We start from the raw sequence: 26,433 nt of genomic DNA on the forward strand, positions 1-26,433 counted from the left end.
GCCTGCCGCTTGCTTGGGGGCTGCGGGGCGGGGGGAGGCAGGGTTTGGGGTGTGCCCCCCCCCCAGAAAAAAACCAGCCCCGGGGTGAGGCGAAGCGGTGACCCCGAGGGCAGCGTCCCCGAGAGAGAGCTTAAAAACGAGAGGGGAGACCAGAAAGCAAAACAACGGCGTTTATTTCGTTAAAAAATAGGCAATTATCTTCGTACAAAATAACCGTCTGAGTGGCTCTGTGGGGTATCACAAAATAGGAAGTGTGGGGAAATAAAAAAACGTCTCTGCTCCTCGCCGCTGCGTTTCAGGCTCTGAAGCGGGGCTGGGGGCATCCCCCCCGCCTGGAGGCGATGCCAGCAGAGCCCAAACCCGGCCCCGTGGGGTGGCCCCGGGACGGGACAGGGGTTTGGTGGCTTTGCAAGCCCTCAGGGAGGCTCCAGACCTGAGTAAAGTCACCTTGGGCATGAGCGATCCCCCCAAAATGGGTCTTTGTATGAGCAAGTTCAGCAATAAATAAGCTCGAGGCGGGCACTTTGGGTAGGTCCTACACAAACGTAGGGGCTCTGAGCGGGGAGGGGGGACGCTGGGGGGGATTTTGGCTGTCCCCAACCTGGGGACAGGATCTCGTTGAGGCCCTCGTGCCAGTCCACAAGGTGTCTGATCCCACCCATTTTGCTAAAAAAAAAATAAAAATGGGTGTTTTATAAAACCACCCTGGGAGCGCCTCGGGGCCGCATCCTGCCCATGCCTGGGTCTCCCCGGACACGTTTCCCTCCACTTTCCCTGGAAATCCCAAGGAAAACACCAAATCCCTTCATTTTCTGCCTGGACACAGGCACAAGCAGCCACGTGCAGGGCTGGACCCCAGAGCCCCCCCCCCAGCACCCCCATCCCCACCACCAGGCGCCCGCTCAGGGGCCGCTTCAGAGCGGCAGCAATAAATTATGGGAAAAAAAACCTTGAATGCCCTCAAAATCCTGCTGGAAATTAAAAAGGAACCGCAGACACGTACCTACAAATAGCTGCCTACACACAGAGCTGCTGTACAGCCCCACGGGGCAGGAGTGGGGGCTTTACCGGGCAGAGCAGAAAGCACAGGGCATTAGGGCCGAGCTGTGGGGCTGAGCCCCAGGAGGGTGCCCAACGGGGCTGGAATGCAGGGACAGTACCTAAAAACCCCAGGTTTGGACCCAAAAGAGAGGCTCGCGACGCAGCAGGGTGGGGGTTAAGTGCGGGCGCTGCTGGGGCGAGGTCTGGGGGCAGCCGGCGAGCTGCGACGTACCCAAAAAAATAAAATCCTAAAAACAGCTGGAATGGTCAAATCAGCGAGATGTGGCTGCCAAAAAATGGCTAATTCTGCACGGGCGTGGCAGGGGGGCAAACACAGCTGCAAACGGGGCCTGTGTTGTGGTAGGGCCTACACGAAGCCTGAGCACCGCCATGGGGTGCCCTGGACACATCCCCCCGGCGGGGGCTGTGCCCTCGTGGACAGCCTTCATCCTCCTCATCCTCCTCATCCTCCTCATCCTCCTCCTCGTCTTCTTCACCCGGGGGGGGCCCTCAGAAGAGGCAGGACCCCCGCAGGCCCCGCGCCCTGCTGAGCTCGGCGGCCAGGGAGCGGCCCAGCCTCTTGGTGCTGCTCCTGGCGCGCTGAGCGGCGGCCACGGCGCGGCCCAGGGAGCGCTGCAGCTCCTCCAGGTCCGCCAGGGGCAGCCCCGGGGGGGGGCACGGCGGGGGGGTCGGGGCTGAGGTAGGGACAGCCGGGGAGCAGTAGCTGGGGGGAGGAAGAAGACAAGGAGAAGACAAGGAGAAGAAGCAGGGGTCATCGCATGGGGACATCTCACAGCTTTGCACCCCCCCAGTCTGCTCCCCCCCCATTATTTTTTTCTTAAATCCCCCCAAATCTCACCCATCTGCCCCCCCCAACACCTCAGCCCCCCACCCCAAAAGAGCTGGGACCCCGCTCCCACAGCCCTGCCCAGTGCATGGGGTCCGTGGCCACGCCAGGGGCCATGGGGCAGCTCTGGGGTGTTCGTGGCCCCCCTGGGACAATCCAGCCCCCCCCCAAGTGCAGAGCATCCTTACAGCAGGGGGGGCGCGTAAGGCACGAGGGGCACGGGGGCGAGGTATCCAACGGGGGGGCCGCCTGCCAGGTACCACAGTCCCGGCTGCTCCGGCGGCTCGGCTCGGGGACGGGAGCCTGGCAAGGACGTGGCATCGGTGCCAAGCTCTGTGGTGGGAAGGAAGGCGCTGGGGTTAACGGAGGGGGTGTCCCCTGTCCCCGTGTCCCCCCCCCCGGAGCCAGGCCTGCCCCTGCCACGCACCGTGTGCGGCTCCGTCCCTGCTGCTCGCCGTGGGGCCAGCTCGGGGTGCCCGGCACGTGGGGCAGCGCCGTGTCCTGGGGGTGCTCTGCTGGGGCTGCCGCACGGCGTCGCCCGTCGTGGGTCCGGCTGCAGGGAGAGGGAGGAAACGTCCAGAAAATAGCGTGGGGAAGGCACGAGGCATTTGGGAACGGGCACAGCAGGGAGCGGGGCGGGCACCCAAGCCGTCTCCCTGCATGAACCCATGGCTCTGCCATGGGGTCCGGAAAAGGGACAGCATGGAGAGCCCCAGCTCCCTGTGCATTAAGTAATTAATGCCTGAAGTCATTAATTAACAGGCTTGGGAAGCAGCCAGATGGGGTCAGGGATGCTCACCTGGTGCCATCCTGCTCCCGTGGCACTGGGGGCACCCCGGGGTGCTCGGCTCTCCTCGGGGTGCCGGGGTGCCGGGCGGTGGCACCCGGTACCGCGTCCCTGCAAGTCCCGGTGTCAGCAGGGCCAGGGGAGGGCAGCCCCCATCACCCGCCCTGTGGGGTCAGCCTGCCCTGCACCCACCTGTGTACTGCCCCCGCACCGTCCCCGTGCCCGGGGGGCTCCGAGAGCGCTTCTGTGCGGCCGGGGTGCCCTGGTGCCACCCGTCCCTGTGCCCAGCCAGCGAGTGGCCCAACTCCGAGCCTGCAGGGAAGGATTTGGGGCTGGTCTCAGGGTCTGGCCATGGGCTGTGCCGGGTCCCATGGGGTCACCGGGATGTGCCCGGTCCCCTTGGTCCCCTCCAGCCCCTCTCCACCACCCCCTCTTCCCCAGTGTGGTCCCCACTCACTGAGGTCCAGCTCGGTCCTGTCCCGTGGCAGCGATGCCGACCTGCCCCTTGTCACAGCAGGGGGGGCCACCCTGCCCCGTGCCGGGGGGCTCGGCTCCCTGTGGAGGGCACAAAACCATCAGCACCCAGCCGGGTCTGCAGTGGGGCTGGTGGCACCGCGATGCCACCATGGTGCTGCAGGGAGGGGGGCACCTCCGAGGGACCCCACCCCGCTCACGGCATCCCTGGGGACCCCCGGGTGTCCACCCGCGGCCAGGCTGCTGTCCCCTCCCGAGGTCCCGCTTGGGTTCCCGCTGTCGTTTTGGGGTAAAGCTGGGCTCTGCCGTGCCACCTACCCCGTTGGTGCTGTGTCCTGGGGGGACGAGGGGCCACTCGCCACCGGCTGCCTCCTGGCCTGGGTGCCCCGTGGGGGGGTCTTTCCTTCGGGGTAGCTGCGGGAGCGGCGCAGGCTCTCCTCCAGCCTCCGCCGCAGCCGCCACACCTCGTCCTGCAGCGCCCGGATGGCCTGGCTGCAGGGGGACAGGCACGGTGAGGGGGGGGCCGACAGCCCCAGGACCAGCCCCAGCCCCAAAACCCATCCCTATAACCACCACGGGATGCATCCCATGCCCCCTCCAAACCAGCACGGGGCATTTCAGGGCTGCTGCGCCCACAGAGCTGAGCCAGCCCACGCGTGCCATGAGTTTGCCCTGCCCAGGGGCTGCTCTCCCAAACCCAGCTCCCCCCTCCAAAAAAAACAACCAACCCGAGGAATAAAGTCAGGGACCCCCTTCCCGTTCCCACCCCGACTCACTCGCGCTCCACGCGGGAGCCCAGCAGGTCGCAGGGAGCCAGGGCAGGGGATGGCGAGGCGGTGCCCCCCCCGGGCAGGGGGCTGCAGGCGCTGGCGCAGCTCCTGCCCCCCCCCTCCGAGTCGCTGTGAGCTGGGGAGGGGGCAGGAGGCGGTGAAGGTGGTGGCGGGGGGCGCGGGGCAGTGCCGGGGGCTGGCCGCTCACCGCCGGCACCGTGGGGTCCCAGCTTGCTGCCCGGGCTCTCGGCCCAGAGCTGGGGGGAGCTGCTGTGCGAGGCGGTGCTGGGGGGCAGGCTGGGCCCCTCAACGCTGCCCCGGGGGGGCACGTGCCCAGGGGACGGGTAGGTGCCCAACAGCTTCTTCTCGGGGGGCAGCGGCTGCGCATCCTTCTGCTGCGTTGGACGGAGAGGTGCGGGGATGGGGGCGGGTGGTCCCAGCGAGCCTGGCGTCCTGGGGAGGGACAGGGCATGGAGACAGCCCCCCACATCCCACCCACGCCCCAACCACCCCCAACACCCCATTTCCCTGCTCCTCTCCGTCTCTCTCCCCCCACCCGTGCCCCAAATCCCCTCGGAGGGCGCCAGGGCCGTACCCGGTGCCCAGGGGGCGATGCTCGGGGGTGCGCACCAGCGGGGACACCCGGCTGGCCTCCGAGCCCACGAAGCCGCTGTCCGTCTCCGGCGACACCATGCGCTGCTCCTGCAACAACTGCGAGCGGGACGGGTGCCCTGCACCCCCGGGAGACCCCTGCAGGGTGACGGCCAGCGGGGACCCACCGCCCCCAGCGCTCACCTGGTGGCAGGGCTTGAGGGGTCGGCGCTGGGTGCCAGCGCTGCCCGCCCCACTGCTGTGCCGGGATGGGAGCACCCGCGGTGGCAGGGGATCGGGGAGCACCGGTGGTGGCGGCCGGGGGGCAGCTGGGGGCTCCTGGTGGTGGCCATGGGTCCCCTCCAGCCGCAGGGGGTCCCTGTGGGGCAGCGGCACGGCTCTCCTCTGCGGGGGGGGGCTGTGGGGAGAGGGCAGAGGGTGAGGAGTGGGGCCGAGCAGCCAGGTGCCCCATTAACCCCAAAGCCCATCAGGGTGAGGACCGTGTGGGGCAGGCGGTCTCCAAAGGGCCTCAATCCCCGTGCACCGACACCCGGCACACCACGCACACGATGCCCAACGTCTCCTAAAACGCCCTCCACCTACACGGGGAGCCCGGGCAGCCGGCTTGCTTTGAGGCACAACCCTCCCCAAGCCATCCCGCTCACCCTAAATGGGGCATCCGTGCGCCCACAGCACTTACGAGGGGGAGGTCTCGAGGTCGGTGCCCTCCTCCAGTGACTGTGCCCTGCAGGGGACCTGCCTGGGGCCACCGTCCCCTTCCACAGGGCCATCCGCCTCCTCCAGGGAGCCGCTGCCCACCAGGCTCAGGCGCTCCAGGCTCAGCGATGCCGGCAAGGACTTGAAGTGCTGGTACCTGCGAGGTGCAGGCAGCAGCGGGTGGGTTTGGGGTGCCGGGAGCTGCCCCCCCTAAAACCCCATGAGGGGCACTTACTGCTCCAGCAGGTCCCCAAAGTCCTCCTCTGCTCGGTGCTGCTTGTGCCAGAGGGGCCGGGGCAGCCCCCCTGCCACCACCTCGCCGTCCCCCGATGTCCCCTGGGTGCTGGGGGGACCCTCGGTGACCGCTGGGCTCAGCTGGGGGTGCGGGGAGCCCGGGGGGCGCGCTGCTCGCTCCAGCCGCTCCTTCAGCTCCTCCAGGCGCATCCCCAGGCAGAATATTTCCCCTTCCACCGCGCTGAAATACAGCACCCTCAGTACCCGAGGGACACCCAGCCTGGGGGGGCTGCTCCTGCAAAGGGCCTGGAGCAGTGGGGTCGGGGTCGCTGCTGGCTGGGACGGGGCAGCTCAGCGGCACCCCCAGCAAACGGCACAGCCAGAACCAGCAGGAGCCCAGCACAGAGCTCCCACCCCACAGCCAGGGGCAAACTGAGCAGCACAACCCCAGGAACCCCCCCGCGTGCCCCCTGCCGAACTGCTCACCGCTCCGGGTCGAAGTCCCCCGAGGCTGCGGGGTGCTGCTGCTGCTGCCCGTGCTCCTCCCGTGCCCGCAGGTACGCCCGCTCCAGCGCGTCCTGCGCCGCCTTCAGCCGCCGGAACCGCTGCAGGGCAAGGGCAGCCTGAGAGCTCGGCCCCACACAGCCCCAAAACCACCCTCGGTGCTGGGGCTGCACCCTGCCGCTCCCGGAATGGGGACGGAGCCCCCCAGGGACAACAGGGGGGGTAAAAGCGAGGGGCTCCCCCAGCCCGGGGAACCCGCGCGGCCCTAGGAAGGACGCACCTGGAGCTGCTCCTGCGGCACCGCGCTCCCTGCATGGAGCCAGCTCTCGAAGGACTCCACCTGGTTTGGGGAGAAGGGGCTGAGCCGGGGTACGAGCCCGCTCCATGCTGGGGGAGCCAGGGGTGTCCTCCCCACCCCACAGCCACCCGGGACTTGCCTGTGCCTGAAGCTTGCGGGTCTGCCCTGCCAGCGTCTGCGTGAGCTGCGGCCCCAGGCACCGGCACTGCCCCACACATGTGGGGCAGCCCCCCGAGGAGGAGAAGGGGGAGCAGGGCCGCTGGGACATCCCCCATTCAGCCGGTCCCAGATCTGCAACAAGCACAAGGTGATGCTGGGGGGACCCCCCCGGCGCTGCTTCCCCCGCTACGGGGCAAGCCGTGGACCCCGACGGGTTTGGGTCGTGCCCGACCCTCGCAGCGCTCAACCCACCTCCATTCACTGAGAGCGGTGGGGTCGGGGCTGGATTCGGGTTCGGGTTTGGGGCCGTGCTGACGGTGGCCGTGCTGGCCCGCGGGATGCTGAAGGCCATCACCCTGCAGCCGCTGCCCAGGGTGCCGGCGTGGGCGCTGCGGCTGGCGCGGGGCGGGTCGGCGTAAAGGCTCACCTGCACCGGGACAGACGGCTCGGGCACCCCGGGGACAGCACCCCAAACCCCACACCCCGAAATGAAGGCACCACGGGGACTGCACCCAGACTTTGAGGCAGGGAGCCCCTCTGGGTGGGAGCCTGGCAGCGCAGCATTGCACCCATGGGTGCCCCCCAGACCCCAGCGACACCCCGAGCACCGCCAGGTGCCCTGCCTCAGCGCAGGAGGGCACGGGGACGCCCCCGGCCCCGCGGGTGCTCCTCGCCATTTTGGTGCCCTGCAGCAGCCTCCCCGGCCATTTTGGGGAGGTTTCGGCACCGCCCCGGCGCAGGGAGGAAGGGTGACTCGCTGCGGTGACAGCGCTGTCACCGGCCCCACCGCCACCCTTCCCCAACCGCAGCTCTGTCGGGAGGAAGAGCGCGGCTGGGGAGGAAGGCACGGGGGGCACAGGGGAGGCGCTGCACTGCTGCCACCACCGTGTGTCCCCTCCAGCAGTGCCACCACCACCACCACGTGTCCCCTCAGGCAGTGCCACCACCTCCTGTCCCCTGGGGTCCCACCCTGCACCCACCTTGGCACCCAGCCGCAGCTGGTCGATGGTGTTTTCGGCCTCGGCGTACTTGGTCAGCAGCTTGTGGTAGTCCTCCTGCAGGGCCGGGGGGGGGGGGGGGACACGTCCCCGTGTCATGGGGACGGCCACCGGGGTGGGGTGGCAGGAGGCAGCCCAGCGCAGGGGGGACAAGGGGCCCTGGAGGTGGCCCTGGATCCCCTGCATGGGGGGGGACAGGAGCCTCCCTCTCCTCCCGGGGGACAGGAGGGCACCGGGGGGGGGACACAAGCAGATGGGGGGGCCACGAGCAGCCCTGGCTCCAGTCCTGGAGGTGCTGGGTCCTCACGGGATGGGGAAGGGGAGACCAGACCCAACACCCCCACCCCACAGCTCCCCAGAGGGGTGACACCGCTCCGCTCACACCCCGAGGCCCCCCCCACAGCCCCTCCCAGTACAGCCCCCGAACTGGGAGCACTGGGCCTCACCTGCAGCTGCTGCACCAGCGCCGTGGCCTGCCGGGGGGACCTGAGCTCCTGCGGCACGCCGGGGGGCGCGGGGGGCTGCGTCGGGGCCCCCTCCCCGCTGCTCAGCAGCACCTCCCGCACGATTTCGGCGGGGGATTTGGGGACCAGGGGGCCGCCCGGGGTCCTGGCGCGGGCGGGCAGGGCTCTGCTGGGCGGCGGGCGGTAGCTCTGGTCGAACTTCACCCGCGCCTCCACCTTGGAGAGGTCGGGCAGGGGGTGGTTGAGCTGCCCCCGGCCGTACCGGCAGCCTTCGGGGGTCTCCTTCAGCTTTTTGGCACCGCCGTGCCGCCGGGGGCTCAGGGACCGCGACAGCCGGCCGGGCTCGGGCACTCGGGGCCTCTGGTGCGGGGTCTGGGGGCTCCCCAAAGGCTTGTGGTCGGGCTCAGCCCTGCTGCCGGCGGGGTTTTGGGGCGCTGAGTGGCTCTGGCTGGGGCCCCAGCCCTGCCTGCGGCTCCCATGGGTGGCCCCGGCCCAGCCCCAGCCCCGGCGGCGTCTTGGGGGGGTGGCGGGGCCGGGGCTGGTGTCCGAAGGCCCCGAGGTGTCCCCGCCATCCGTGGTGACACCCGGGGCCTTGTGGAGGGGCCTCGCCTCGGGGTGCAGCTCCCCATCGCTCTCTGCCCCCCAGGGCCCCTCCAGCCGCTCATCCTCCATGGAGCTGCCCCGCTCCTCCTCCTCCTCATCCTCCCCTTCCTCCTCCTCCTCCTCTTCCTCGGTCAGCTCCTGCCGTGGGTGCCAGCGAGCCGGCTCCACTGGGGACCCCTCCAGGTCCTCGCCATCACCTGCAAAGCGCCACTGCCACCAGCCAGCACGCACCGTCCCTGAGCCCCCCTGGCTGCTGTGGGGCCCCCCCCACGAGGGTTTTGGGGCAGCGGGACAGGACTCACCCGATGGGGGGCTCCCGGCATCCTCCCGGCCCCACTCCTCCGAGCCCGAGTCCTGCAGGTCGCTGAGGTCCATGCTGCCAGCAGGTGCCTCCCCAAAATGCGAGCTCCCCGGCCGGCTGGTGACAGCCCCCAGCCCGTCGTCCCCCAGGCCGATGACACCGTTCTCGTCCATGTGTCTCCCAAAATCTTCCTCCTCCTCCTCCTCCTCCTCCTCCCAGCGCTTCAGCTCCTCGCAGCCGGTGCCCAGCTCCGTCTGTGCCCAGCGCAGCCACGGCGCCGAGCTGGCCATGGCACTGAGCAGGGCACCTTGTGCCACGCTGTCCCTTGTCACTTGTGCCGCTTCATGGCAGGGGGGCAGCCGGGGGCTGGGGAACCTCCTCGCGGCGAATGTAGGTCAGAGCGCGGCGCTCAGCCCCGCAGCATCCTGCAGGGAGAGAGGGAGGGAGGCTGAGCAGGGCACAGCGGGCTCTGTGCGACGCGTCCCCTCCTCCCCGCACGGAGATGTCACCCCCTGACGGGGCTTTCCCTGTCCCCAGGGGCAGGGGACGTCCCCGCGGTGGGGACCCGGGGTGTGCGCACCACATCCCAGGGGAAGGAACACACCGGGGGGGGGTCCTGTGCTCCCCCCACCCCATCACCTCCTTCCCGTTCTGCCACCCCCACATTCATCCCTGGCCCCCCCAAGACCCCCAACCTCTCCACGAGCCCCCGCTGTGCTCCGATCCACCCGAAACGGCCACGAGCCCGCGGCAGTGGGGTCCGGGCTGGGGCTGGGGGCAAGGAGCAGCGTGGGGGGAGCGGGGCTGGGAAGGGGGAACCCAAATCCTGCCTCGCCGAGGCCCCACGCGCTCGCTCCGCCGGGGCCCTAAAAGCAGGATGTGCCCTCCTGTTCTGGCGTTCCCATAGCAGCACCGGGGACAAAACCTGGCCGTGGGGGTGGGACGAGGCTCTGCGGGGGTTTATAGCGGCTGGAACGGAGCCCCCAGCCCCGGGAGCAGCCCAAATCCTAAGGGGAGGTGGGACCCGAGCCCCCCGCTGTGGGGTTGGGGGCGCACGGCCGGGGCTGGGCGCAAAGCAGGAAGGCACGGAGCGCAAAGCGGGCTGGGGGCTCGCAGCCCAACCCCCCCGGCACCCACCCCATTGCGTCCCCATCACCGTGAGCTCCCCGTGGCGGTGCCCCCCCGGCCCCCAGAGCCCCGCAGCGTGTCGGAAACGTGCAGGGAGCTTCCTGCGGGCCCACAGCCGCCCTCAGCCCAGCAGGCTGCGCGCGCCGGGGCCCAGCCCCGCACCGCCTCCGCCGGCACGGCCAGGGGGGGAGAAATCTCTGCCGGCAATTAATCCGGATTAATTAGTGCAGGCAGCACCGAAACCCTGTCCCCTGCCCCCCCCTTGTCTCACCCTTTTGGCCTGGGGGTCCCAGCCCCACAGCTCCACCCATGGGGTCTGGGGGACGGGGCACTTGGGATGGCCCCGGTGGGGACACGGAGGGGCAGGGAGGATTTAGGGTCTCCGAGCTCCTCTACACTTCTCCCCCAGGTCCTTGTCCCAAATGTAAGCTTTCAAGTGGGATTAAAACCCCGCGCACACACACACTTGGGATTGTTTTCATTTGCTTTGTGGTTTTCTGGCCGGGCTCTTCTGTGCTAGCAAATCATTTAAAGGGAAGTTAAAGGAAAAAAAAATAAAAGGGTTTCTCTCTTCCCATCACGCTGCCTGGCAGTGGGCTTTCTGGGAGGGTGCCGAATGTGGCTGAACCCAACCATAAACCCAAACCTGCAGCCGGGGGCAGTGCAGGGGGGGGGGGGGATGCTGCCAGGGAAGGGGGGAGGCGATGAACGCGGGTACCAAGAGGAGCTGCGGCTCTGCAGGGCCCAGAAATCAGCACCTGGGGGTCAGCAGCCCCAAAAGGCGGAGGGGGCCGATTTAACCCCCTGCACCCCAACACCGTGGCACCCACCCACAGGGCTCTGGGGGTCCCCGTCCCCCCTCGGGGCGCTGCTGGAGCGCTCCTGCGGGGCTCGAGGCCGCTTTTCTTCCCCCGTGCCAGGAATTGGGCCAGGAGCTGCGTTTGGAAACGTCCCAGGCGAGAGAGGGGCCGGAGCCAGAAGTGCTCTTTAGGGCACAGTGAGAAGATGCAGAGCCCACAGCATCCCCGCGTCCCCCCCGGGGAACAGCCTCAGGGCGAGGAGAGCTCGGGGAAAATAAAAGTATAAAGGAAAAAGCCTCGTGTGGGCTCCCCAGGAAGGTTGCAGGGCCCTAAGGGAGGATTTGGGGTGCCCATACAGCTCGGAGGGGGCAGGCAGGGCTTTGGGGTGACCCCGTTGGTGCTGGGCAGCGGCTGCACAGAAATAGCACCCAGGCACCTCCAGCAGGATTTATGCGGGGGATTTGCAGCACTGGGGGGGATCAGAGCCTTTCCCCCAGCAGATGCACCCCGCAACGGGGTCGGTCACCGGTGAGCAGCCACCCCCAGGGCACCCCCAGCACCCCAACCCCGTCCCTGTCCCAAATGTCCCCCCCGGGGCCACGTTAAGGCTCCGATAGCAGCAGGAGCTTGCGCAAGGTGTGCTCTGCGTGCTGCTAATTACACAGTAACGGGGCTGCATTAATTCATTAATTACCCCCTGCGAGCCAGGACGCGCCCCAGCTTGGGTACGGCCGCGGTGCCAGCCGGGGGGGGGGGGGGACGCTGCTGTCCCAGCGGGGACATTTCGTGCCCGCAAAGCCCCACAGCCTGACCCCAATGACCCCCCAGCGGTGCCGTACTGGCCCCTCGCACACCCCAAGCGGAAAGCTGGGCACGTGGGCAGCCTGCCCAGAGCCCCGGACCCCCAAATGCACGAGGATGTCCCAAAATCACAGCTTTTGGACCAAAAAGCACCGGCAGTGCCCAGCAGCAGGACATCTGACCCCTTTTGGGGTAGGAGCGGGGGCGATGCCCGCCGGCCCCGTCCCAGCCTCCTGCAGCAGCAGCGGGGTTTTGGGGTCCCTGCTCTCACCCGAAGCCCCTTTTTGGGGTTGGGGCAGGCCCCCAGCACCCCCCCGGCCCCAACCCGGCCCGGGGGCGACCCCCTGCTCACGAGGCTTTTTTTCCTGAAATCCCCCCGAGTTTTTTGTGAGCCTGAAGGAGGGGGGAGGACGGGACCCGCTCCTTGCCATGGGGACAGCGAGCCCAAAGCACGACCCCCGGCGACCCCAAACCCTGCGGGGGGCCGAAACCCAGCCCTATAGGGCCGGGCGAGCCCCCCCCCCATCCCCATCCCACCCCCATAAATTGACCCATGGGGGGGGGGACCCCATAGGGCTGTGACCACCACCAGGCCCCCCCCCAGACCCAATTTCTCCCCCCCCCCCCCTCGGTGCCCCCCCCTCACCTGCAGGGCGGGGCCCGGCGCCCCCCGCCCCCCCCCGGCCGCCTCCGGCCCGGCCCGGCCCGGACAAAGCGCGGGGCTGGGCGGGGGGGGGGCGGGGCTCGGCGCCCCTCAGGGACACGCCCCCTTTCGGCTCGTTCCGCCAATCGCAGCGCGCCGTCGGGGGGCTGATTAGCATAAAGCGCGCCCCGTGGGGGATTTGCATAACCCGCCGGAGCTGGCCAATGGGAGGAGGAGGAGGGGGGTTATTTGCATAATTTATGCAGCGCCTGCAGGGCCGCGTGGCGCCAACGGGGGCGCTGGCGGGAACGGGCACGGCCGAGCATGGCCCGGCTGAGATGAACCCAGCCCAGCCAAACCCAACCGAGCCCAACCGAGCTGAACCGAGCCAAACCGAGCCCAACTGAGCCCAGCCAAGCCGGGCCAAGCTGAGCCAAGCCAGGCTGAGCTGAGCCCAGCCATGCCAGGCCAATCCAGCCTCCTCTTAACCCGACAGCTTTATTGCAAAACGACAAGCAATACGTGTCCGTATGCACACGACGACAGCGCCAGCAATGTACAGGGTGTCCGGCTCCTTTCGGCCTCCTCCGTCCTGCTGCCCACCCCGGCCTCACCGCCCGCCGTGCCCGGCCCCGTGGGGATGCGGCCTCTGAGCTGTGCCCGTCCTCAGCCTGCCCCACGGCCCCATGGGGATGGCAGGCAGGTGGCAGCAGGGCAGGGGAGGGCGTGGGGGTGTCCCCACGTCTCTTCTGGTGCCCATCCCGAGGCTCTCGGCGGGCTCCTACAGGGCGACGTTGAACTCTGTGACGAGGAAGTCGATGTAGTCCTTCTCCTTCAGCTTGAAGGCCTCGGCGATGATGCGGGCGGCCTCACGGTGCTCCTTGCCCCGCAGCCCGGTGCCGTTCACCTCCAGGATGACGTGCCCCACCTTCAGCTTCCCGCAGTTGTGCGCCGAGCCCCCGCGCTGCAGGGACAGGAGGGGGTAAGCAAGGGGACATGGCCTGGATCCGCATCCCCCTGCTCAGCCCAGGGCTCTGGGCACGGGGAGGGGAGACGAGGCAGGGGCTGGCCCTTGCCAGGTCAGTGTGAACATCGTGGAAGTGAAATATTTTGGGTTTGGGGAAGAGGAGAGGAATTTGGCTTTGTCCCTACACCACTGGCTCTTGGCTGACAGCACGGCGCCAGCTGGGGTGGCCAAGAACAACCAAGGCTCAGCTCTGCCTTTGTGGTGCTGGGACATCAATTTTGCCACAAGTAAACAGCCGGGGAACAGTGCAAGGAGACAGCTCCTGAGAGCGGGGCTGTGGGCTCAGTTCCTCAGCTCTCATCCACCATTCCTCCTCCCCAATCCTGATCTGAGCAGAAAAAGAGGGTTCCCAGGCATCTGGAGGGCCAGCCAAGCTCTCAGGGCTGCCCAGACCCCCCAAATACATCTGCAGCAAGTCCTGAGTTCCCAGGACATGCTTTATGGTACGGCACAAGAACACTGCTGCTCAGCAAATCCCCCCCTAGCAGCACGATGCCTTGGTACTGGGGACATTTGGGATTATCAAGGGGCAGCTCTGTCCCCAAAAATCCCCCTGGGGCAGGGCTGCCGCTGCCCTGGCTGATGGCAGGCGGCTGCAGGGCTCTCCCGAGCTTGCCCACAGCGACGGGGAGCAGCGGGGTGGGATGCGTGCCGAGCTGTTCCCAGCCTCAGCCTGCCCTACCTGGATGGTGACGATGCGGGGCAGCGGCTGCCGTGTGTTCGCTCCACCCTCGATGGCGATCCCCAGGGTCGGCGCGCTCTTGGACACCCGGATCAGGCAGGAGGTGGGCTCCAGGAGCCCCGGCTGCGGGCAGACAGCGGGGCTGCCGAGAGAGCCTGGGCACCCTCTGCCCGCTGCGCTCCCTCGGTCAGCACAGGGACTGATGCTGACCCCTGGCAGCCACCCCAAAACCTGGGCAGGTCAGGAAGGGTGCAGGGAGGAGCACAGCAGCCCTCTGACCCCTTTTCACAGCCCATTTGCGCTCCTCCCACAGGACCCCGACCCGTGAGCACCCCAGACCCATCCTCACCGGCTTGGAGGCCCCCTCTGCCGCCGCCTCGCTCCTGGCAGCCTCCTTCAGGCTTCGGCTTTTCCCGAGGACCGGCTGCCGGCTCTTGTCCTTGCCGCCCATCTCCAGCTCGCCGATGTCCACCCCGCTGTCCTCGCTGAGGGTCTGCCCGCTGTCCGACAGCTGGGACAGCGTGGAGGCTGGGGGAGAGGGGGGATGTCAGGGGGGAGGCCGGCGGCGAGGCTCTGCCTCCGAGGACCGAGGACAGGATGAAGGAGAGGGCTCGGCACCCGCTGCCAGGGCCGGGCGGCTCCCCGGCACTCGGATCTGGTTTTAGAGTGGGGTTCCCGGGTGAACCCCTCCCTAAGGGCAGAGCTGTGCATGGAATAAACGGCCCTAAGACTGGACCCGGGATCCAGCTGGGATCCCAAACTGGGATGTGGGGGTGCACGGTGAGTCCAGGATCCTGCTGGGGCCAGCCCAGGGTCTGCGTTTTGCCCCCAGCCCCCAGGAGCTCGAGGTGCCAGGCGGGAGCTGTTTCCCCCCTTTGATCCCCGAGGGATTGGGGTGCAGCTTCCTCTGCCTCTGGGGCTGGGTGGCAGCAGCACAGGGACCGGGGGAAAACACCTGGGATGCCCCCAGCGACACCCCTCAAGCAGGGCCCTACCCAGGGGCACCCCAAGCCCCTCGCTCCCTCATTACGCTGATTAATTAACTAATTGCAGTGGGAGGACGGTGCCACCGGAGGGCGACAGTGCTCCTCGCAGCGGGTCCCAGGGAGCCTGGAGGCACACGGGGCTTTTGGGGGGGACCCTGGGGCACCCCGGGGAGCTGGGGTACCAGCACCAGGTCTGGGCACCCTCAGCACCCAAGGGAAATTTGTATTTGATTTTTTTTTCTCTGAAAAAAATAGCAAACCGACCCACAAATGCCGAATGGCAGCGTGCTGCCACACCGAGGCGGCCTCCACGGCCTTCACCCAGCTCTGCTGCCCCAGTTTGAGCAGGAATTGTCAAATTCACCTCTGGGGCCCCTCAATGAGAACGAGGAAACCCACAAAAATGCCTCGTGCTCAGGCAGGGGCCTGAGGCCTGATGCAGGGCTCCCAACGCCCTCCCATGGGACCTCACCTTCTGCCTTCTCCTGCTCCTCTCCCTTGAGCAACGCCAGGATTTATTTATTTTCACCCCACAGCCAGAAACAGGCACTGAGCATCCCCCCTGAAGCCAGGGAATGGCTGCGTGCACCCCTTGGTCCTACACCCGCCCAGATGGTCCGAGGCCGTGGGTTGGGCCAGTGGAGGCCACAAACTGGGCCAGTAGAGGCCACAAGTTGGACCGGTGGAGGCCACCCCCTGAGGTGCTCGCAGGACACGCTCCCACCCCTCATCCCAGCTTGGCACCAGGCCTCCACAACCACCCAGCGCCCACCCACAAGCCAGCACCCCCATAAATAAAGCAATGACAGCGGGGACCCCCCCAGCCCCGCTCGTCCCCGCAGGACACCCACCTCTGGCCTGGGGCAGGGGCCTGACTTCGTTGACGTCGGGCTCGCTGTTGGGCTGGTGGACCTCCACCATGATGAAGTGCTGGTTGGGGACGGCCCGCGGGCTGCCCCTGTCGGGGGGTGGGGGCGCAGGGTGAGCCGGGGGGGGCGGAGGGGACGGGGAAGGGGGTTTGTGGTGCCCGGGGGCTGCGGGACCCTCGGCGGGGGGACTCTTCAGCCTCGTCGGGGACTGGACCCTGGGGAAGGGCCCGATGGGGTGCTGGCTGAGCAGGGAGAGCTGGGCATCCATCTGGCGCCGGGAGCCGTGCAGGGTCGGGGAGATGGTGGCGTAGATGGGGCTGGGGGAGGACTCCTCGGTGGAGGTGGTGGCGGTGGAGGTGACGCTGGCTGTGTCCTGCTCGGAGTGGTTAAGGGGGGGCGTGGGGTTTCGGGGGGCCACGAAGAAGAGGCCTGACTGGGAGGACTCGGAGGACGGGCGCTTGGGTTTGTCCTTCCCCGGGTTCCGGTGCTGGGCTGCGGAGGGGTCCAACATCTGGGGGGCTGAAGGAGGAGGGGGAGGCTTGAAGTTGGGTGGCTCCTCTGGGAAGGACGAGAGGTCATCCTGCCAAACCAACAACAGAACTGTCACCGGCCTCCGGACAGTGACAGTGGCAAAGTAACCCATTGGCACAGGAACACCCATTAATGGCGATAAGAAACTGACCCACAGAAGAGGCCAGCTAGAGGACAAAGCACACAATTCCTGTCCTGGGTCCTACAACCAGACCCTGCTCTTATTCAGACATCCCAAATCTTTCCTCCTAAGCAGTCTGATTAATTTCCTTCGGTGACACCCATCGGTCGGTGATACAGCAAGGACAAACTGCGGCAGAACCCGGTGTCGGGGCTGGCAGCAGCGCGGTGCCTTACCAGGGAGATGTCCGGCAGGGTGTTGATGCTGCTCTGGTGGCCGTCTCCACCTCCCTCCATCTCTGACGTGTTCTGACAAGGCAAAGGAAGAAACAACCTGGTCACAGCACCAACGAGCACCCACCAAAGGGGCAGCACGACAGGGAACATGCAGAGGGATGCAGGGCATGGCCCTGCCCCCTGAGAGGGGCCTGCAGCCGGAGGGTTTTATTTTCTGGGTGGTTCCCCTGAAGACTCGCACACCACACAAGCAAAGCAACTCGGAACTGCCTCTGCCAGGGTAAGGAAGGTGCTCAGGGTGTGCTGTGAACCTGCCCCGTGGGGGTGATGGCCTCTGCCCTCCTGAGCCAGAGCTCTGCTCCCCATGCTGTTGGGAGGAGGGAGGAATGAGCTCTGCGGCTCCAAACTGGTCCTGAGCTGAGCCCAGAGCCGTGGCTGTGCTGCTGGCCGTGTCCCCCTGCCCCTCAGGCACCAGGAACCCAGCCCACCTCGATCCCATCGCGCTCCCGGGGCCGTTTGTTCATCTGGGGCGGGATGGGCAGGGTGCAGCTTGTGTTTAAGTGTGGGTTATTTATTGCAGGATAAACAACTGATTAGTTGAAGAGCTGGTGCCTCTGCATTTTCCCCATCTGCTGGAGGCTGCTGCTGTGCCTGTAAGACGTTAGCGTCCCAAAATAGACACGGGAGACAATTAAAAGCATTAGAGAAGCAGCAAAAACATTGATGGAAATTGCTTTTATCTCCGTGGCTTCCAAAGGAGCCCTGGAGAAGGAGAGCTGAAAGAAACGGCTTGTTCGGGGAGAGCATCAGCCTGCGAGACTGCGCCTTCCCCTGATGAGGGTGATTTTGCCCCCAATACGATCCCATGGAGGTGGCTTTGGGCAGCTCTGACGCACTGAGGCTCTTCCAAAAGGAGCCTGCCTTTATTTATACCCATTAAAACGATCGTGGGCTGCTCCTGCAAGGTGGGACGCTGCTGGTTTGAGTGCCCGCAGGGCTGACCGGGATCAGGGGAACTCGCTCGGGGCTGTGCAGTGGGGCATCAGGTTGGAGAGAGGTGGCAGCGAGTGCAAAAAGCCCCGGTGCCATCACCTCCCTCGTGACACCATGGAGTGGAGACACTTGGCTGGCCAGGGCCACGCACAGAGCTGGCAAAATGCACCAAAATGCAGAAAAGTGCCCCAACGAGAACGGTGCCCTGCACAAAGCTACCCAGGCTCACCCCCCTGTGCCACCCACCTCCCGCTGCTGCCCGCAGCCTTCAGCCCAGGCACAGACGGTGCCACTTCTGCACCAGCCCGGCCCCATTTGAGATCTACACCCCCAGCTCTTCCCCTTCCAGCCTCAGCCTCAGGGATTTGCCAGAGGAGCGAGGATCAGAGCCCCCCGATGCACGCAGGAGCAGCCTGCCTCTGAACCCGCATCGCTGCTAAAGGAACAGCCGCCCTACAATCTGCCCCACTGAACCCTGTGCCCAGCACCGTGGCATCGAGCCCATCCTGGAGCACATCCTACATCCCAGCCCAGGCCTCCTGGCACATGGTGGCTGTGTGGATCCAACCAGAGCCCCCTGCCAGACCCCCAGGACAGCCCCGATCCCGCTGCCCAGCTCGGTGCCCCCTGACACCAGCGCTGCTCATCCCGCCCGGGCTCTTCTTTGTGCCAGCAGGAGATTTGCCTTTCCACTACTTGAGTGCTCTGGGGGCAAAAGTGATTACACAGAAATTGCTCCGGGCTGTAAAACGTAATGGCTTTTAAGCTGAGCACGCTGCTTTCAGGAATTGGCTATTTTCAGACCGTGATTTCCTGGAACTCCCTTAAAAGCCCCACCGAAGGCGTCTGAAAAATGGGCAGTGGCATTTACTGAGGCTGCTGCCTCTCACCACCTCTCCTTTGCCCCATCTATTTCCCAGTTACCTACGGGAAGTGGGAGCCAGGTGGGGCCCTTCTAGCCCCTCTGCAGGGTACAGCAGGGGGACTTTTGTCCTCCCCACCTCGAGCAGAGCCCCCGGGTGGAGCGACAGAGCTGGAGAGCATCTTTCAGACAGGCAGCCCGTTTCCATTCACAGATTAGGTGGTGGAGAAAACCACCAGCTCCCTGGGGGATAGAGATCAACCTTTAATTAACCTCCCAGTTCCAAATGAGTCCCTTATCTTCCTGTAACTGCTAACAAGAGCTTTACAGAGCCACACAGCCCAGCTCCCACAGGGTTTAGCTCTTGAGTAACTGCACCAGGCTGAGCGGCAGCCCAGCCTTCCCCCTCTCCTCCTTTCCTTCTCCCTCTCCCGTGCACTTGCAGGGCTTGAGGACAAAGATGAGGGTGCCCAGAAGCCCAGGTCCCAGGAGCCCCTAAGCACAGACATCTCAGACTTGGTGGTGTGGGGGGCTCTTCTGGCATGGGCAGCAGCGACACCCTCCCACGGGGGCTGCTGGACCTGGCAGAGGTCTCCAGTTCCTCTGCTCTTGTTCTGTGGACTCTTGTGCTTGAGGTTCTCTTCCCAGCAGAGGAACAGCTCAGGACTTCACACCGTCATCCTCTCCTTATGCTCCTGGTGACACGGAGACCAACAGCAGGCAGCCGAGCTGAGTTCCTGCACTGGGAGCAGCCCTGCAGCTTCGGGGAGCTGGGAGCAGCTCCTGGGGAGCCAGAGCCTGGGAGGAGAAGGCACTTTCGATGACAGTCAATTTGCTAGGAGGCAGTGGAGAAGAAAAATGAAATCAACGGGGATCTCAAATCCTTAATCCTAATAATGAGTGCTGGGGCAGGAGGCAGGGACAAAGGCAATGCTAAATCCCTTAAGGACTGCCTTGGTCGCAGGCAAACTAGAAACTCACACTGCTCTGACCAGGCAAGTCACATCTGATTACTGCTGTCTACAATTAACCTCTGCTTTGCAGGTCTTATCTTGGGATCCAAATCTTCCAAATCTTCCATTTAGGAGAGGTGGCAATGACGATCAGGCAGACACAGCCAGTGGGTGGCACAACCGAACAAGACTTCGCCTCACCGCCGAGTATCCTTCAGACATTCCGAAATGCAATCACTTTCCATCCTGATCAGCCCCACACGAGCTATTTTTGGCATGTCTGCCCACCAAACCGCTGACTTTGTTCATGAAACCAAAGAAACCTGTCCCAAGGCTCAGAATGTCTCTGATAAACCTCAAAGCTTTCTTCTTCTAGGCAACTGTTGTTCCTGGGGGATGAGGCATTTGGGTCGGGTTCTCAGCTACCGGAGGCCCCGTGTCCCAAAGCAGTACTGGTGAGTGGTGGAGCTGAGAGCTGCGGTGTGTGAAACCTGCTGACCGCCACCATTCAGTGCCCAACAGCCACGGGAGAGGGCAACACTCCCTGCACAGCAGAGCCACGCTGCAGGGCACGAGCGTGCAGCCCTTAGCCTCCTCCCAGCCCTGAGCTCTGTGATTACAGGCAGATATTCGAGGCTCTGAGATGTGTGCAAGGATTTCTGCAAGGCTGAACACGCACAGTGTGAGTACAGCTACCCTCCTGCACAGATTTTTGCACACCTGAGGTCTGTAAGGAAAGCTCTCCAGTCCCTGGGGATGTGTGATGCGCTGGGACACCCCGCGGTGTTTCACCAGGGTGCCTACACAGGGAGACAGGGCAACAGCAGGGAGAGCTGGCACAACAGGGCCACGAGGCAGGGGACACAGCCGGGGGTCCCTCGGATATTAATGCTGCTGGTCCTTCTAAAAGCCCAGCTCTGAGCTGGGGTTTTTGTTCAGGCAGGACATTGGTACCAGTTGGGGCTGGTTCACAGCTGAGCCTGCTCTGCACTGCGGTGCTGAGACCCGCAGCCTTGCTGCTGAGCTAGGGAAGGGGACTTAGGAACGGCTCAGCAGAGCCACGGGGAGAAGAAGCAGAGCTGGGAGACACGAGGCGGCTGCTCACGTGGCCGAGACACGTGCTGGCCCCGGGAAGGGCCTGTCCCCCACCTCCCACCCAGCGCACATCCGCACGCACTCGCAGCTCGCCTCCTATGGCAACTGCGGTACTCGAGCTGCCCGACTCGCTGCTGGTCCCTACCTCCATCAGGTCTATTAGCCACAAGAGCCGCTCCTGGGGACGTGCGAGGGAAAAGCAGATTAAAACAAGCATAAAAGCGAAAACATAACGTCAGGGAGGATGCAGAACAAACAAGCGAGAGAAACAAACCCCAGCACAACGCATCCCTCCTCCCCCAAGCCCACCCTGCAGGATCCACGTCCCCGTGCTGAGCAGGAAGGCTGCAATCAGCCCCTCCTGAGAGAGCAAACAGTCCACAAGCTCCGTGCCTCCTCTCTCCCCTGCGAGCTGCTCAGCACCCACCACCCAGAGCCCCTGCTCCCTGCTTGGCAGCAGCTTATCCTGATCCAGAAAGGCACTCGCTGCAATCCATCCCGAACACCACAAGCCATCCTTTGGGTATTTCTGAAGTCAGCAGGACAAAAACACAGCTCTGATGCTCTGAACCTTCCCTGAGGCCTTTTGGAAAGCAGGGCCAAACTGTGGGAAAGATACAGCCCCAGGAAAGCCCCCCACCTTGCTGCCCCTCTGCAACACAGTACCACCTACCCCACACGTGGGCCGGTTTGCTTGCTGTCAAACAAGCAGAAAGCCCATCATCATCTGTTCTTTTCAAGAAGGTTTTAATTTCCAAGGTTGCTAATGCATTTGTGATGAAAGGCATTTTATGGCCAGGAAATTAATTTGGGGGCTGTGTGCCTGCACATTCTGAGGTGATTACGATAACTTAATTAGACGGTGCGTGCAACGAAGGCCTGGCAGCGAGACGTGGGAGCGCTGCTGCTAAATGCTGGAGTGGGCAGAGGCTGGGACAGGACACAGCTGGCCTGGCTGCTGGGGACCCGCTGGGACAGGGAACAGGCAGCCACATCTCTGAGGAGGTGGCTCAGAAGTGGCAGCAAGAGCTGGTGAACAGCGGCAGGGACGGCGTGGCAGCGGCGAGTCACTGTGATTTCTGTGGCTGCAGCCCGCACTGTGAGCTGGAAGCACTGGGTGGGAAGCAAACTTGCTCCCTCCCTGGGGACAAAGGGATGCTCAGCCCCCATGCAGAGGATGGGGCATCTAACTCGTCTCAGGGGCACTGAGAGATACCATGATGTGTCACCATGTCACCTTATTGCCCCTACAGATCTCACTCTTGTGCCCAGCCTGCAAGGACCCCAGAGCATCTCAGAATTTAAGTACCTGCAGTGCCCATACGGGACACCAAACGTGTGCAGGACCCATCAGGAGGCAGGCAATGCTGGGGCAACACCGTGCCTGTCCCTGCACTCCTGCTCCCTGCCTCCTTCCAGCCCACCCGGCTGCTCTAGACCCTTTTCTCTCTGCTGGGAAGCAAATGGATGGCAAAGGCCTCTCGGAGCAAGGCTGTGCTTTCCAAGTCAGCAACAAGTCGTCATTTTCCTGCCCCTGTAGGATACTCCAGGACCCCTGCCTCTAAAAGCAGGAGTGCTGTGGCACAGCCTGCAGCCAGAAGAGATGAGCCCTGGCAGCTTGTAAGGGGATAAAAAAGCTTTGCAGGAACCCATCGGGGAAGCAGACTTCATGCTGGGGGAAATGCCTGCAGAGCACTTGGGGGAACTGAGTTTGCCGCAGGGCTGCCAGGAGCTGGGTTGAAGGGAAAAGGAAGAGCTGGAAGAGACTTACCCGGGCCGAGCTGACGGTTGTGGAGGTGAAGTGGCTGCTGGAGGAAGAGACGGTGTCACTGTAGGACATCATGGAGTAGGAGTCGGTGCCAACGCTGGGCCCTGAGGGCTGCCGGGCCTTCATGGACTCGATCTCTCTCTTCAGCACCAGGTTGTCGAAGCGGTCAAGGTCTTGCGGGGAGATCACGCCCCGCACCTCTGAAAGCAGTGAGAACTGGGCCAGGCAGACAGACAACCAAAGAGAGGTTGGAGCATGACCACACTCCCAGGCACGTGAAGCCCCATCCTCCCCCCGTTCAGCAGTGGCAACGAGACGCACGGGCAGGTAACGAAGGAAGATGTTTGGTCCTGAGCTTTACCAGAAGCTCCTCTGCCACCAAACGCCAGCTTGTGCCTCCCATAATGTCCTGCCCCTGGATTTTGCTCTCAAACCCTCACCCTTGACCCTGTGCGGACACCCGGAGGTGCTGAGCCACGCCGTGACCATGGCTCTGCTCAGGCCCCTGAGATAAAATGTCCCTGTCCCCGGTGCAGGGCTCACCTTAGCGTGCGTGTTGAGCAGCTCGAAGAGCGCCATGACCAGAGCATCCACGGAGATGTTGCCTTCCTTGTACTCGTCGAGGTAGTACCCCATGGTGGCTCGCTCCTGCTCGTTCAGCAGGTGCCGCGCTTGCTCCTCCAGCATGACTCGGGTCTGGTTCACCATGCTGCTCAGCGTTACCTGCGAGCCCGCCAGGCCCCGGTAAAACACAGGCTGCGGAAAAAAACAGGGCGTTGGGTTTGGGCACTATCCTTTGGCCAGCCACTGATTTAACAGCAGGCTGCATTCCTTCCTGGCACAGCTGGGGGAATGGGTGCCATGAGAGAAGGCGTCTTGTGCAAAATGCATCTTGTACAAAATGCACAACTGGCACTGCAAGCTCCAAGCAGGTGAAGAAAGAGCTAACGGGCCCAGAGGAGCCCCAGGGACAGGGATGTCCGACTGCAGAGGCAGACTGACAAAAGGCTTCTTTCTCTGGGGAGGATTTCTAACGGAGGAGGTCCCTGCTGCTCCCCTCCCTGGCAGCGTTAGCAGTCAGAGTACAGATATGGAGCCAGACAACATCCTGACTATCCTGGGGACACTGAAAGGAGCTGAGGCTGGGGAACATGTTTTGCCAAGCAAACAGCATGAAAGCATTATCAGTGCAAGCCACCTGTGAAACCTCCTGGCTTCATTTCCATTTAAAGGGAGAGCACCTTGCAAAGGGCTGGTGCAGAAGGGCTGATGTGGTGCTGCAGGAACAGTCCCGGGCAGGGCCCTGCTACCCTCATGCTGTGGGGTGGGAGAGATCCTGGGATGGGATGGGATGGGATGGGATCCCCACACCCTTGCCTGTCACCCCTGACCATGATCATCCCCAGGCTGGGAGGCTGCAGCTGCGCCCCACAACTGGCCCAGCAGTGGTACAGGAGAGGGGTTCCCGTTATGCCAGGCTTTGTAGAAATAAAACTAGCAACGTGAGATAGGCAGGAAAAAGGCTACAGCCAGCTAAAAGGCAGCCGTCCTCATAAACCAACATCCCTTTTACCACCAGGAGCACACAGCCCTCCCTCCCACGGAGAGATGGCTTTTTTTTCACAAGGCACCGAGGTGAGGGCTGGCATCTCTTACCCTGGCTGCCGCCTCCGCAGCGTGATCGCCCGCTGCCCTGCGAGGGGGGAGAAGATGAGTTAACACCAAGTGCCACGTGTCCATCAGTCGCCTCCTGGAGCAGTCATCCCCTGAGATCTCTTAGCTACTCTTCTCCCTGTACCTGTAAGCTAATGGGGGAAAGCTCCCGGCCTGAGAGACCAGGGAAGGAGCTCTGAATGGCGCAGCAGCATGCTGCCCACACCTCACCCACCTTACAGGGTGCTGTCGTCTGAGCACCAGCCATGGGGGCCACCCAGCTAAGCACTGGGGGTACTAAGTACCCTAGGGGAGCCCTGGCAGCCCTATTTATTGTGTGGGGTGTAGCAGGCACCTACCCTGCTGCGTTGACCAGGGTCTCTCCGATCTGGGAGCTTGCTATCCACCTGGTCTCGTCCACGGTGGTGCGGGCGTGGGGCAGCCTCCCGATGTCCTTCACCGTCATGATGAGGTGGCGGGAGGACTTGAGCAGCTTCACCGCCTCGTCGTGGGGGATGCTGAGGAAGCTCCGGCCGTTCACCTCCAGGATCTGGTCTCCCACCTGCAGAGTAAGGGCAGGGTGAGCCTGGCATTGCCCTGCAGGCATTGCTGATAGGAACGTGCCTTCCTCTTCCACTGGAGAGGAGCTATTCACCTTACCCTAACGCCAAACTGGGGCCACAGCAATTGGAGAGATGAACAGAGATGAGGGAGAGGATCCAAGTGCTGGTGGCTGGAGAATGAGCCCTTCAGCCAACAGCCAGCAACGGGCCAGGCTGGGAAGCCTGGAGGAGCCTATCCAGGATCCTGAGTCAGACCAGTCTGCAGATCAGGTTGGAAACAGTCCCCAGAAATACAAAGAAGTCCATTCCCACTCCTTCCTGCTGAGCTGGGAGGCCAGGAGCCATCTGCAGAGGCTCCAAACCCCGGATCTCTGCATGCAGCCCCAAGGGCTCGCTCTCAGTGTCTCAGCACAGCCCCAGCCCTGTCACCGGGGAGCTGGGACAGCCGGGATTTCATCTCTCCTCTCCCCCCATTTCCTCCCCAGCTGCTCCTGAGAGCTTTCATCTTGTGGGCACAGCCTTTGTTGTACTCAGGGACTTCCTGACAGCCTGGCCGTGCTCAAGGCACAGCATTCATCTGGAAGAATCTCCTTCATCCCAAGTCCTCTTTTTCTTTGCTTCTAGGGCATTCGGTGCGCTTCTCACTCCCATATCAAAATTCACCCTGTTCCTGATAAGCCACCTCTCTGAAACTGCTTCTTCATATCTTTGCTTAACCATAGGCTTCTGCTCAGCTTTTGTCAAAACACAATCTTGTTTTCTTTATGCCGCGATACAAGCAGAACACGACAGCTCTTTAAATAACTCGCCCCCAGCTCGGAGGAGAAAAGGGAGAGAGGGAAGTGCTTCTGAGGCTGAAGTAACAGCACAAAGAGTCAGCACGAACTTTTCATCTCCGTCCATCTCACTCTGCTGCTGCTGGGTCGAGGAAGCCTCAGAGGACTGGGATTAATTCTCCAGACTTAAATTCACCCCAGCCAGAAGCCCCGACTCGCCGCTGCCAAGCCTACTGCCGGCGGGCTGTGGCTCTGCTGCCACCCAGCTTCCCCCAGCGCCACCCAAACTTTGTAGGGTTGAAATAAAGGACACCAGGACTACCAAGAGGCCTGCTGACTATCCCAGCAGCCAAGAAGCCTCTCCAGGCCCGAGCACCCAGCAGCAGGGCCAGGACATGCCGCACCTCCCAGGGTTTAGGGCCGGAGCAGCAGCCCTCCAGGCCCGGCCATGCTGGCTGAGGACTGGCACACATACGGGCCCCCTGCACACACACACCCCCCTTCCCCTTGTTAGGCCTGTGGCAGCCAGTTCAGCCAACAAGAACTGGCAGCTTCAAGGCTAAAAGGACCCAGAAAGGTGCTTCCCAGGGGCCTTTCCCTTCTGCCAGCGCCCACAAGCCTGAGGCAGAGCATGACAGCTTGGTGTGACCGGCACCACACAGCCCCCCGAGGGGCGATTTTATGAGAAATCAAGTGGAGAGAAGGGGAAGAGCAGCTGGTGGGGAGTCCTGGGGTGGCCGAAGGACCATGAGCCAGCAGAAACCACTGCAATGTGCATCCCTGGAGGGTACTGAGGGTATTTCACAAGCAGAATCTGGCCCTTGCAGCAGCCACGTTCAGGGACCAACACCAACACTGCCCCTGCTGCCATATAACCAGCCAGGGGCACAGGGCACAACCACAAGCATTATCCAGGGCCTCAGGGGGAACACAACCAGCTCACCCCGAGGGGATTCGGACCCCGGGGCTCACACCGAAGCAGTGGCCACAGCCCGGCTCCACTTGCCCTTGCTGTACTCCACAGTGCCGTGGTCTCAGCCTCCTGTTTCTGCCAGGTTTACGCACTTCTGTGGCACCAGGGGACCTCCCCCACAGACTGCTGGAGAGCAAAGTTGGCTTAATAGCAAAGAAAACCACAATTACCTTAAATTATGCTCC

General features: G+C 64.1%; 2 protein-coding genes across 5 annotated transcripts in view; both read right to left on the reverse strand.

The window, feature by feature from the left end:
- Positions 1–156: 156 nt before the first annotated feature.
- On the reverse strand, positions 157–12,304 carry AKNA (AT-hook transcription factor). Of its 3 annotated transcripts, XM_072025117.1 has the most exons (20): positions 12,164–12,304; positions 8,790–9,213; positions 7,867–8,684; positions 7,403–7,477; positions 6,675–6,849; positions 6,403–6,554; positions 6,246–6,305; positions 5,948–6,066; positions 5,463–5,702; positions 5,211–5,384; positions 4,715–4,928; positions 4,515–4,630; positions 3,926–4,372; positions 3,468–3,641; positions 3,133–3,230; positions 2,868–2,987; positions 2,688–2,786; positions 2,316–2,441; positions 2,077–2,221; positions 157–1,765 (listed from the first exon to the last, which is right to left on the reverse strand). In XM_072025117.1, exons 2-20 carry the CDS (start codon positions 9,076–9,078, stop codon positions 1,552–1,554), a joined length of 3,855 nt encoding a protein of 1,284 aa, XP_071881218.1. In that variant the 5' UTR covers positions 9,079–9,213; positions 12,164–12,304; the 3' UTR covers positions 157–1,551. The 3 variants fall into 3 exon arrangements, with proteins under 3 accessions (XP_071881218.1, XP_071881216.1, XP_071881217.1); XM_072025115.1 differs by having other exon boundaries at positions 4,515–4,928; XM_072025116.1 differs by lacking the exon at positions 12,164–12,304 and adding an exon at positions 9,926–10,078 and having other exon boundaries at positions 4,515–4,928.
- A 335-nt stretch (positions 12,305–12,639) lies between these two features.
- WHRN (whirlin) overlaps positions 12,640–26,433 on the reverse strand; it is a 46,706-nt gene continuing 32,912 nt past the window's right edge. Inside the window, exons 4-13 of one of the 2 annotated variants that reach the window (XM_072025281.1) lie at positions 24,296–24,498; positions 23,940–23,976; positions 22,827–23,039; positions 22,287–22,499; positions 20,661–20,693; positions 16,613–16,684; positions 15,707–16,304; positions 14,219–14,397; positions 13,870–13,992; positions 12,640–13,124 (exon numbers count right to left, since the gene is read on the reverse strand). In XM_072025281.1, the coding sequence (XP_071881382.1) occupies positions 12,942–13,124; positions 13,870–13,992; positions 14,219–14,397; positions 15,707–16,304; positions 16,613–16,684; positions 20,661–20,693; positions 22,287–22,499; positions 22,827–23,039; positions 23,940–23,976; positions 24,296–24,498 (1,854 nt within the window). In that variant the 3' untranslated portion in view covers positions 12,640–12,941. The remainder of the gene's footprint in view (positions 13,125–13,869; positions 13,993–14,218; positions 14,398–15,706; positions 16,305–16,612; positions 16,685–20,660; positions 20,694–22,286; positions 22,500–22,826; positions 23,040–23,939; positions 23,977–24,295; positions 24,499–26,433) is intronic. The other variant, XM_072025282.1, reaches the window with a different exon arrangement.

Source organism: Anas platyrhynchos, chromosome 18 (assembly GCF_047663525.1).
Source record: "Anas platyrhynchos isolate ZD024472 breed Pekin duck chromosome 18, IASCAAS_PekinDuck_T2T, whole genome shotgun sequence".
NCBI lineage: Eukaryota > Metazoa > Chordata > Aves > Anseriformes > Anatidae > Anas > Anas platyrhynchos.

Excerpts from the sequence above, each read along its gene's own strand:
- AKNA (XM_072025115.1), bottom strand. The coding sequence starts at position 9,078 with ATGGCCAGCTCGGCGCCGTGGCTGCGCTGGGCACAGACGGAGCTGGGC. Across the intron at positions 6,850-7,402 it reads AGCTGCGGCTGGGTGCCAAG|GTGAGCCTTTACGCCGACCC; the intron begins GTGGGTGCAGGG and ends GTCCCGGTGCAG. Across the intron at positions 2,442-2,687 it reads CGGGAGCAGGATGGCACCAG|CCGGACCCACGACGGGCGAC; the intron begins GTGAGCATCCCT and ends CTCTCCCTGCAG.